At 40.5% G+C, this 10915-nt stretch overlaps 2 protein-coding genes across 2 annotated transcripts; both read right to left on the bottom strand.

Moving 5' to 3' along the window:
- Positions 1–4034: 4034 nt before the first annotated feature.
- On the bottom strand, positions 4035–4756 carry LOC148870292 (uncharacterized). The gene has a single exon (XM_088970349.1). The coding sequence runs from the start codon at positions 4626–4628 to the stop codon at positions 4305–4307; it is 324 nt and encodes a 107-aa protein (XP_088826475.1). The 5' UTR covers positions 4629–4756; the 3' UTR covers positions 4035–4304.
- Positions 4757–5308: 552 nt separating this feature from the next.
- On the bottom strand, positions 5309–10639 carry LOC148870291 (MLO-like protein 6). The gene is made up of 15 exons (XM_088971696.1): positions 10196–10639; positions 10034–10091; positions 9695–9945; positions 9368–9484; positions 9213–9273; positions 9005–9093; positions 8043–8117; positions 7816–7910; positions 7536–7585; positions 7405–7445; positions 7123–7296; positions 6984–7019; positions 6824–6891; positions 6127–6187; positions 5309–6044 (listed from the first exon to the last, which is right to left on the bottom strand). Exons 1-15 carry the CDS (start codon positions 10316–10318, stop codon positions 5574–5576), a joined length of 1770 nt encoding a protein of 589 aa, XP_088827822.1. The 5' UTR covers positions 10319–10639; the 3' UTR covers positions 5309–5573.
- Positions 10640–10915: the final 276 nt, after the last annotated feature.

Genomic DNA, 10915 nt, shown 5'->3' with positions numbered 1-10915 from the left:
AAAAGGGACATTGGATATTTACATCTCAGCAGAAACGGCAAGGACTGCTGCAATGTTTTTAAAACCGAATTGGACTTGAAGGTCGGACCGAAAACACTAGAAACTGGTCACCTGACTGGTTCCATTTCACCCCAGAACCATCTTTTAACTAAAAATCATTGATTTGGTCAGTAAACTACTGACCTAGATGGTCAAACCGTCAACATAGACAATGGTTTTTAGCCATCTTTTATATTTTAAAATTTTTACTTTTTTTGTCAGAATGGGCCATTCGTTCAATTCAAATGGTCAGACTGTTCGACCCAGAAACCAGACCCCTGAACGGTTCATTGTCTGGTTCAATTTCAAAAACCTTGTAATGCAGTAAATATAATCACAAAGAACTAGCCAACAATTCATCCATCAACTCTGAATGTGATTAACTGATAAGCCTATCCAACTTGGGAGGTTGAGGTATTAAAATGAAGAAAAGTAAGAAAAAAAAAAAAAAGATATTTTGGAGGATGAAGGGAGATTGAAGCCAGCGTGGTGGGAAACTATGAAAATAAGATACTTGGAGATACAACAGTGGAGAAGGAAAACTGGAAGAAAATCTTCTTTCAGCTCCCAAACCCAAACTCCAAAGACATCAACAGAAAACATGGCTCACCCAGTAGTACTTTTCCAAACAAGGTATAGTCATTTATCTCCCAATAATTTAAAGATGACTCAGTGTAGGAACAAACTACAAGCTATATTTGATTAACGAAAAAAAAAAAAACATGCTATATAATATCCTTATGTAAAAATCTAAAAGCAAGGCCCCTAAAGCCAAAATATTACATTTTGCTTCATCATCAAGTATAGACAATTCATATTCTCCATTGGCTTGGTGCATTTCAGAATTATATTTTCTCATAAAAAATATTAGAACTATATTCTCTCTGTAACTTCCCAGCGTACCTAGGTGTGCATGGGTGCCACTGTAGCTATTTTCTGGCTATTTACACATCAACAAATATTCTTAGCTATTCAAAGAATAAAACAAAGAGAAAATTCTCGATTAGTATCCTGTACTTTCTGCCACTTTGGTCCCCGAACTTTAACATGCAGTAATTCAGTACCCAAACTTTCAAAATGTGTCAATCCAGTACCTACCGTTAACCAGCTGTTAAATGGCATTTGAAAAAGACACAAATGCCCTTCGAGTGTCACCTAATTTTTTTAATCAACCATCCAAATGTTGACAAAAAATTAACAGTCCTAAAATCCTTGCCTCTTTTATTCAAGAAAGTTGGGGTCCAAAATGTCCATTGAGACGTGACCCAAACTTTCTTGAATAGAAGAAGCAGGGATTTGGTATTGTTAATTTTTTGTCAATGTTTGAATGGTTAATAAAGAAAATTAGATGACACTTAACGGCTGGTTAACAGTTGGTTAACGGTAGGTACTGGATTGACACGTTTTGAAAGTTCGGATACTGAACCAAAAGTGGTAGGCACAAAGTACAGGGTACTAATCAGGAATATTCTCTTAAACTTTAAGAGACTCCCCCTTTGGATGTGCAAAGCTTATTTACTTCCATGCCTAACGGGTTAACCAAAAGGGCCAAGATCATGTGGAGATGTGGTAGGGCTGCAGTGTGTTGGACTGTTTGGGAGGAGAGAAATTTAAGGGTATTTTCTGATGAGGAGAGAAGCCTGGAAGTGATTCTGGAAACTATCCACATTAGGGTGATTCACTGGTTAAAAACTTTGGAGCTGTTTGGAGTGTTCAGTTGATGACATGGCTAGAAAGTAGAAGGAGAATGCGGAGTTAGGCTCAACCAGGAAGACCTCAAATTCCTACTGGACACCTCCACCTCAGGGATTTACCAAACTGAATTTTGACAGCAGCAGCATGGGTAATCCAGGGCCCTCCGGAGCTGGGGGAGTAATAAGGGATGAAAATGGGAACCTGCTAGCTATGTATTCTGGTCCAATTGGGGTGGGTGATTCTCTGAGGGCTGAGATCCTAGGAACTCTTGAAGGGATTCAAAAGGCTAAGGAAACCATCTGTAAAAAACTGATCATAGAAGGTGATTCTGAAATTGTAGTATATTGGCTAAAAGAGGACAGTTCTACACTCTGGAAATAAGGAAATTCAAGTGACTAACCAAGGATATTGAAATCCATTGTACATGGATAGTGAGAAGTGCTAATGCACTGGCAGATGGTCTAGCTAGGCAAGGGGTGAACAGAAACTCAATGTTTTGGGCTGTTTTGTAATTGTTTCATGAATTCGAGTTTATAGGGTATCTAGGGGTTAAGATTTTTTAGCTCCTTACCTTGTAATTTAGCTTTTCCTTCTTATTAATAAAATTCACTGTTACTGATAAAAAAAAAAAAAAAAAAACTATCAACTCTTAGCCCATCATTTCCACCATCTCTTGGCCATCTTATGATAAACATCTAGGAGCAGACCGTCGGCATTTACTTTGTTACTAGACTCTATCAGTCTTCTTTGATCCACTTAGAAGTCATTCTCAGCTTGCAATGGTAAATTCTTGCTATTACAACATCAAATGCCATTGCAAACCAAGAATAGGTCCAACATCCAATTCCTCTCTGCAAATTCATTTCATTCATGCATCCCCCTAAAAATACTATCCTTGTTTCAGATTCTTGAATTGATAGACCCTTTACAAAATCCCTTCCAAAGCTTTTATTTAGTTTTACCTATGTTGCATATGTACTGATCATATTCCCCTGACACAAACTTAATTGATATAGGTTCCATGTCTATTCACTTAAATGTCTATGATTTCATTTATGTAGAATCTTATTTACAGTATCTCTACCCTATGTTTCCTATTACCCTTTCCTCTGTACAAAGCTCAGTACTCTTTGCTATTAGTCTATAACATTTTCAATGATGCAAGAAACTAGATTCACAATTAACTCTAAAAAATATGTAGCAAGGTGATGCTTATAGCCATCAAGAACTATGACTAATTTGTCAAACAAAATCACACAGAACTTTTCAGCAATGATAAAACAGTAGAGGCCTGCTCACTGTGCTGGTAATTACTAGTTGTAAATTATGCAGGCTACTTGTAATTATCAATCAATAGAAGATTTACTTGTACAGGATTTGATTTATCCCTTCATCTCTGTCCTTTCCCTGTTAGTACTTCTTATTCCTAAATAACATAAAGTACTTGGAGAAAAGTATGTGACTATTACAATAACTGTGTATTTCTCCAAGTAACAGTAAATGTATATGGACAAGAAAGGAATTGCAACCACTAAATATATAACAAAGTTCATTTCTAAGCAGGAAGAAATTTGAACAGCCCCTATACGGTGTATAAGGGAAGCCTTTGAGTAAAGAAACAGAAGCACTTGGTCATGGTGACAGGACAATAACTCAGCAATGAAGCACACCCAGAAGTGTGTGAGAATTACACCAGCAAAAAGAGCCTGAAAATACCATTAGTACTAGCTAACTTAACTGCAGATATGTAAATGAGAGTTTCCACTTGATCGGAGAGAATCCCTACTACATGAATTGAGCAAATAAGCTATATTGGTTGTACCATTCGCGTAAAAAATCCATCATCCGGCATTACTTCCTCTTCCTATGCATCATTATTAGAGTTCCATTTGTTTGCAATGGAAGTTCATTTGCACTAGTAGAAATGGATGGGAATGCAAATGAAAAGAGTGTAAGTTCTGGTTATTTTTAGCTCCAGGTTTCACTTTGCTTTGCTTCAGGCTCTAGTGATCTACTTCATTTGAAATGCTAACAAATAACACAATGTACAAACCTGAAACAAAAGTACACCATAATTTTCTCTCAACTCATTTGCACTATCATACTTTTGCATCAGTGCAAATGAAAGTGCACTGCAAATAAACCAAGTACTACAGAAACCTCCTCAGGCAAGAACAGAAGGTCACAAAAGAAAAACGGCGATAACCAACTAAAGAGGTTAATTACGACTAAGTTTTCCGATCTCAAGAGGTCATTAGCTCAGGGGAAATACAACAAATAAAACCAAATCGATCGACAGATGCGATTGAAAGGGTTCAGCCATATGTGCCTCCATCATTCAATCAACGATTGCCAAATCAGCAAAGCAGAACTCTCCGTCTCGTTTAGAAGAACATCAAGGACAAACAAAAGCACTATGTAGAAGAGACCTATAAACTAAAGACCAGACTAAGGAAATAAGTTTGAAACATGGAGGAAATTTACAGTGCAAAATACGTGCGATCCGATGACCAATTGAGACCTAATTGCATCTGTTTAAGATGGATAAGATCAGAGAGTCGACTCTTGAATCAAGCTCCGCCACCAGATCTGTAGCGGTAGAGCTTACCGAAGACGTGGAGAGCAGTAACGAAGCCGATGAAGCAGAGGCTCATAACGAGGACGACAGTAGGGGTGATCTTCAAGCCAGGGGCGTCGTCGGTGTAGAACCTCAACATGTTGCTTCCGCTCCCGCCACCGCCAAACCCGCCGGATCCGGCTCCACCGCTGGCTCCAACTCTCCGGCGCCGCATCCCTGCTGCCGCTGCGGCAGATCCGCGCGGCGCTATGCCGACGACACCCGGCCGACCAGACGTTGAAGACGAAGCCTGAGACTGTGATGCACCTCTGGCCATTACTGTTTGTTCCTGTTGCGGCTGTTGTTGTCGCCGAAGAAGATCCGACAACTCAAACACCAGAGAGAGAGAGAGAGAGAGAGAGATGGTGCTGTGTAACGCGAGACAAGGATCTCTTTCTGGGGTAGTTCGTAGTGTGTAATAAATGTTTAATCCGCTTCTTCGTACATATCGCTCTACCGGAAAGTCTGTAGATACTATTCAAATTGCCCTTAGATTTGAATCTAGGGACGCCATTAGTTATGGCCCATAATTTAAATTGATCTGGTTTTGTTTTTCACATCTACCATACCCAAAACCTTGCTAGTGCCTACACATAATAATTTGGGATCAAGTCAACTCTGTGATCATACTCATCTAATCTTTTCTTAATTCTTATTGTATTGATAATAATGTTAATGCACATGTGGATGTGGGTGTGGGCCTTACCGCTTTAGCACATGCATAACATCTACAGTGGCCATCCTTAGGTTAGGCCTATCAATGAGTTGGGCCTGGGCGTGAGCCTGGGCCTGGTCCTGGTCCTGGTCTGGGTAAGACCCGGTATTGATATAATATTCAGTCAAATGTATGCAGCTGTATTAAAGTAGAATGCCAAGGCCAATGTTTTCCGTTTAGAGCCTTCAAATTAATTTGCGCCGATGTAAATAAAATTGCACTACAAACAAACTCAGGAGGCGTAACTCGTAAGTGGAATTTGTATTCAATCTTGTGGAGATTCCCAGAGATCGGTGTATACAAAATAAGCATTAGTAAGTGAAGTACAAATGAAAATCATCATCATTGATACATGGTAAAAAGAAATTAAGATTTGTGTGTCCATTTTGTGGCAAAATTCCTGAAACAAATAAAGATGCACAACATTCATTCATCCGAAAGGCGTTGGTTTGAATTTCCGAATAGTCTCCTCCAAAGTGCTCACCTCCCACCGTTGTATGCACATCATCAACTCTTGACGAAAGAGAAGTCGGCAGAGCTCATTTCGATTACATGTTGAGTATGTACAGGAGGAGCCGTAGGTGGAGTGGTGGCCTCAGCCTCATGGGCTTCCCTGTCCTGTCCTCCCAACCAACGTTCACGGTGGTGGTGGGATGAGGAACCATCACGTTCACGGTGGTGGTGGTGATACGACGAGGGGGAGGGCGTCCCTTCACCCTCCCATTGCTCATTGTCCAAGTTTGGGAATCTAGGAGACGTATGAATGCTGTCGGCATGATCACTGCGATGGGTGTTAAGCAACAGATGAACCGGGGAAAAGCCATGCCTAGGGGTTGTTGGCCTACTGGAAATGGGTGTCACCGATCCTGACCGCCCGTGGCCGTTCTGTTTTAGGTGCTTCCTCGCTCCGTGGTGCCAATTTCGTAGTGCTGTGGCCACTCTTTCGTTGAATATGGTAGGCCTCATACTCGAACCCATCTGTTCCCAATATTTATTCATATATATTGCGGTAGAGGACTTAGAATTCTAAACCGATCAGGAAATCAAATTAACAACTGACCTGTGTTACCAAGGCGTAGAGAGGGAGAGTGACATAGCTACAGAGGATCTGTACCAGTACCCTGTCCATTCATCATCACCAGTTTCATACTATTAGATTTTCTTTCTTTCTTTCTTCTTTTTTTTTTTTTTTTTTCATTTTACTTGTAAATAAGTTCATTAACAAAACAATACCTAAGGGATATGGTTATGGTTGAGAACGGATCTTTTCCTCACACCACGGGATATGCCTGGCTGACTGGCTCCCTTTTGAGAGATTCTTGGCCAGATAGGCATGGTCTTGGTCCGCTACAGTATGGGCAGCCCGAAAAAGTGGGCCATACCGGCCCACATTACACCACTAAGTTGCCCAATTGCACGACACGAATATTCAAATAGGGGTTAGCATCGGGCCAGGCCTAGGCAGACCTGGACCTAGCCTGAGAAAAAAAGTTTGGTGGGGATTGGGCCAGGTTGAAGCCCGAATTGAATTTGTACAGGTACAGATTGTGGTCAGTCCGACTTATCACGCACTGGACCTAGGTCTGGATCTGTGCTCGGGTGAACCCAAACTTAAATGGGGCTGGCCAATGCTTGAGCTGTAAAAGGCTCAGTTTAATATTTGAGGTTCCAAGCCGCTTAAGGAAAAAAATGCAATGATATATAAAATGAGAGAAGGTGAAGCATCCCCATCTTAAATAAGTCTTATTAAAGCTTACCCCATTGAGATTCTGATAACCAGGTCTTCTGTGTGCTCATGAAAGCAAGACTTGCGCCCAAATTCATACTGAAACAGAAAGCAAATAGAGGGTTAATAAGATTTAAGATGGTGTGTTGAAGGAGTAAAACAAGTGAATTGGATCAAGTCAGATGGCTTACCCAAGTCCATACGAGGAAAGCCAGCTGGAAGGCATTCTGCAAAGGCGTACGTAACCAGAAAACAATTAAAAGTCAGCAAAGAAAACAATAAGCACTTGGAATGGAAGAACATGACTGGAGGAGAGAGAGAAGAGAGCACCTGAAAAAGAACGAAGTGGATGAGATAGAGAATGAGGCGGGGGCGATTGAACCAGAAGAGGTCATCGCCCGGTTCAACCACTGGGACACCTTTGACCACCTCTCCTCTCTCCTGAATTCTGAGCCCCATCTTTGTTATGATCACCTGTAGCTTTGTTCCCAGCAGCAGAATGATCTGCAAATTAAAGGCCCAGTCAACGATCAATATGCATCATCTAACAACCTACTGATCACGACGGATTTGGGAAAGTGAAAGAGTCGATGTGCAGAAAATGAGACTTACAATCAAAGGAAGGAAGGGTAGCCATAGATAAGAATGCCAGTCTGCACACAACATGCATTAATAGTCTTTGGGCAAATTCATATGAATTGGAACCAGCAATCTACAACTTAATAATGGTCTAATTTCCTTACCATGTGTGTTAAATAATAAGAACAGCACCGCGAAGAACCAAATTGTCGGGCTATACACATTCAAACACAAAATGTCAAAAAAGTTAGTTTCCATGTCATGTTAAATTCTTGTTCTCCCATTATAATTAATTAAATTTCAGGACAAAGTATATATGGTCTCCTATGCTTGCTCTCACTTCAAGCCCGATGGACTTTTGCGTGAGGAGATGAAGTAGAATGAAAGCATATCGAGGAACCACCTCATATAACAGCTTAAGCTTTAGGTTGGATGATTCATTACCTTATACCCACTACAACCTTGAAATCTTCTTCAAGAGATCTGTTAATGTACTTCTGAAAGTCAAATTGGGTGTGACTTTGAGGGGCCAAATGTGCCTGAAATACCCACGAAACAACACAGAAGGAGCTGGTTTAATGAATGGATGTATAACAAAATTTCTATTAATTCATATATGGATCGCACTTTGTTATGTATAGTTATATGATGTAAAAATCCAGCTTAATTACCATAATGAAGCCATGTCTCAGGGTCAAGTAGTCAACCTTTGGAACTGATCTGACAAATTGCCTGAAGAAACAAACCTGCAAATAACAAAGTTGATTTATTAACCACATAACCCAATAATATATAATAATCTTGAGAATTGGGGAGCTGAATTAAAGAATGATTTGGGCAGATCCCATCTTTTGAAAAAGGGGTGCATATTTTTATATATGCCCAAATCAGTCCTGAAAATTTGATGTTTTCTTTGTTTGGCGTTATATTAATGTTAACTTTGAGGGGTTGGTTTTACCATTACAAACAATAGCCAATTTTGTTTTCAAAGTCCATTTGATTTCTACTTGCGTCATCCCTCATCCCTTCTGTTAATTAAATTGACCGTTACTCATTTAAAAGGCAAAACAGACCGTTACCTCCGTTTTCGACTTGTCAGCCTACCTACCTACTTGCGTCATCCTTCCTGTCTCAAGACTTATGACCTAAATAACCAATAGATGGGGAGTGGCGAGTTTATTTTATAATTATTAATATGCTGACTAAGCTTGTTAATGTCAAGGCCTGAAGAGACTTTTTATACAAAGTTCTTGGGTTGGCCTGATCCATAATCATCTTGGGTCATTAGTCGAATTCTTAGCCCATAATCACCTTGTTTAATTCATTTGATGATGGATCCTCCCTTCACTAGATACTTCTCCCCCACTCTACTAGCTAGCTAGACTACTACCCTTAAAAAAAATAATTAAAGAGAGATCAATTTCGTTGCTTCCAAGAATGTCACCTTTTGACCTCCAAGTGACGTGTGGCGTTTAATTTGGTAAAGAAATTAAAAATCGTTTCCAATTTACATGAAGGAGCATAATAGAAACTCCTAATAGTGTGGATGCCGAATATTAATTATTAATACAAAAAGAATTTTCTGAAATTTAAGATGAAAATTAATTAAATCAGGGATTTGTTGTTTTCTTACGATCCAGAGGAGAGCGGGGGTCTTGCTCCAGAAACTCAGATGCCTTCGCCCGAAGGATGTTTCCCGTGCGAATCTGAACCTCTCCGGGTCTGCCACAGTGCCACACCAACAAACAACATAGGAAAAAACCCAGCTTTATCACACGATAATTATAGAGCATTAATCTATTAGGACAAACAGGAATAAATTAAGGATCAGATCTAATTACCATGAGAGAACTGATATTCAACCGTCTTGGTTTCCCTTTCCCACGCTTTCCATCTTCTCATCTGCCCATCCAAACAACACTTTGGTCAATGTTTCCTTTTCTATTTTTTTTTATTTTTGGTCCCTCGACCATGAATGTGATTGAATAGGACTGACCTTGAGTCTACCCAAAGCCATGGTGATGATGCAATAGAGAACATGAAAAACAGCCAGAAAGAAGATGAAAATGTGAAGTTGGTGGATACCCTCCGACGACACAAATGGTACTTTTCCCTGCTAAAAACCAAAAGCCGTGCATGCATGCATATGAGCTCAAAACATACCAGAGTTTTGGACACAACTCCAATTTAACTTTTCATTACTACATGATCAATTAAATTATATATATATATATATATATTACGAATTTTATATGATTGTTTTGTTGAATGCTGACGAAGCACCAAATATATGGAAATTAAAGATGAAAGGAGTGACTGACACCTTGGCTGCACATTTGTCAGTTCCTCCAGCGGCTAAGACACGGCGGAAGCTCCCACCGGAGTCTGCAATCATGAGAAGTCTCCGGTGGTGCTCCTCCGGGTCATCGCTTTCTTTCTCCGCATCTAATTTTGCCTCTTCTTTCTTATTACATGGGTGCCAACTATTTCCTACCGACTTTGGTATGCAAATCTCCGAGGTGAGTCCTTGTCCTACCGTGAGGAGCAAGGATATGAATCCCAGTAACATAAGCTCTTCAGAAGCAAAACAATCATCGTCAGATTAAGTTCAATTTAAACAAGAATTACGTGTTCATGAAGCATATATAAGAAGATGCCCTACCGGATTTAATCTTTTCGAGTGATTCATATAGAGCTCGTTTGTGTCTTTTTGTTAACCACTGCAAAGAAGAGGAAGAATTAATAATATTATTCTACCGATCGATTCTCGTTTGGTATTGTTTTGGAGAATTCCAGCTGTAAGTCCTTCGACTTTTTATTTTACCTTTCCAATGAGGTGAACGATGTGTTCAATTATAATCGAAATGACAACCAGCACGAAACAGACAATGGCAACTGCCCATGTCGGCGTCTCCTCCAAAGAACGACCACCTCCGTCTCCGGCCATCCTTTACAAACCTATCTATTTGTCTGCCTCTCCTTTCCACTACCGTACGTCCTGGGATAGCTCAAGTCAAGTCACCGGGAAGGAAACAGTAGGGCAGCGGTGCGACGTTAAAATCGAAAGACCCAGAGAATTGATTCCGGAAAGACCGACTCTGGTCGACTGCACTTGCTGCCTGTTTACATTACACCCACAGAGAGAGAGAGAGAGAGGCGATTGTTGTGTTGTGTATTGGTAAGGAGAGCGTGGAAAACTGCGTCTATATAAAGGTCTGAAAATGATGCCGAAAGCCAAAGGAAATCAGTATGATTCGTGGAGCAAGACGAGGGGAGAAGGAGGGGCTGAGTGGAGGATTTTGACTTTGAGCCGCGTCTGAGAACCAGAAATTGTAAGTGGACCGGACTGAGGATGTGGGCCGGGTCGGGTGGGAGTCTCCACTCTTGAATAAAGAGCAAAAATGAGAAAGACCCATTGGGTGGACTTGGTGCATACTCTCTAGCTTTGACCGTAGATTTTCGAGCGCACCGATGGCGATTTGTGGGGTGCATGGTGATCGGGTAATAAATTGTTACCCGTCTGATCGGGGTTAGGAATTGTATC

The sequence above is a fragment of the Nelumbo lutea genome, chromosome 2, assembly GCF_056320005.1.
Source record: "Nelumbo lutea isolate HS-2025 chromosome 2, American lotus-T2T, whole genome shotgun sequence".
In the NCBI taxonomy this organism is placed as follows: domain Eukaryota; kingdom Viridiplantae; phylum Streptophyta; class Magnoliopsida; order Proteales; family Nelumbonaceae; genus Nelumbo; species Nelumbo lutea.
This window is presented reverse-complemented; position numbering and strand designations above follow the sequence as displayed.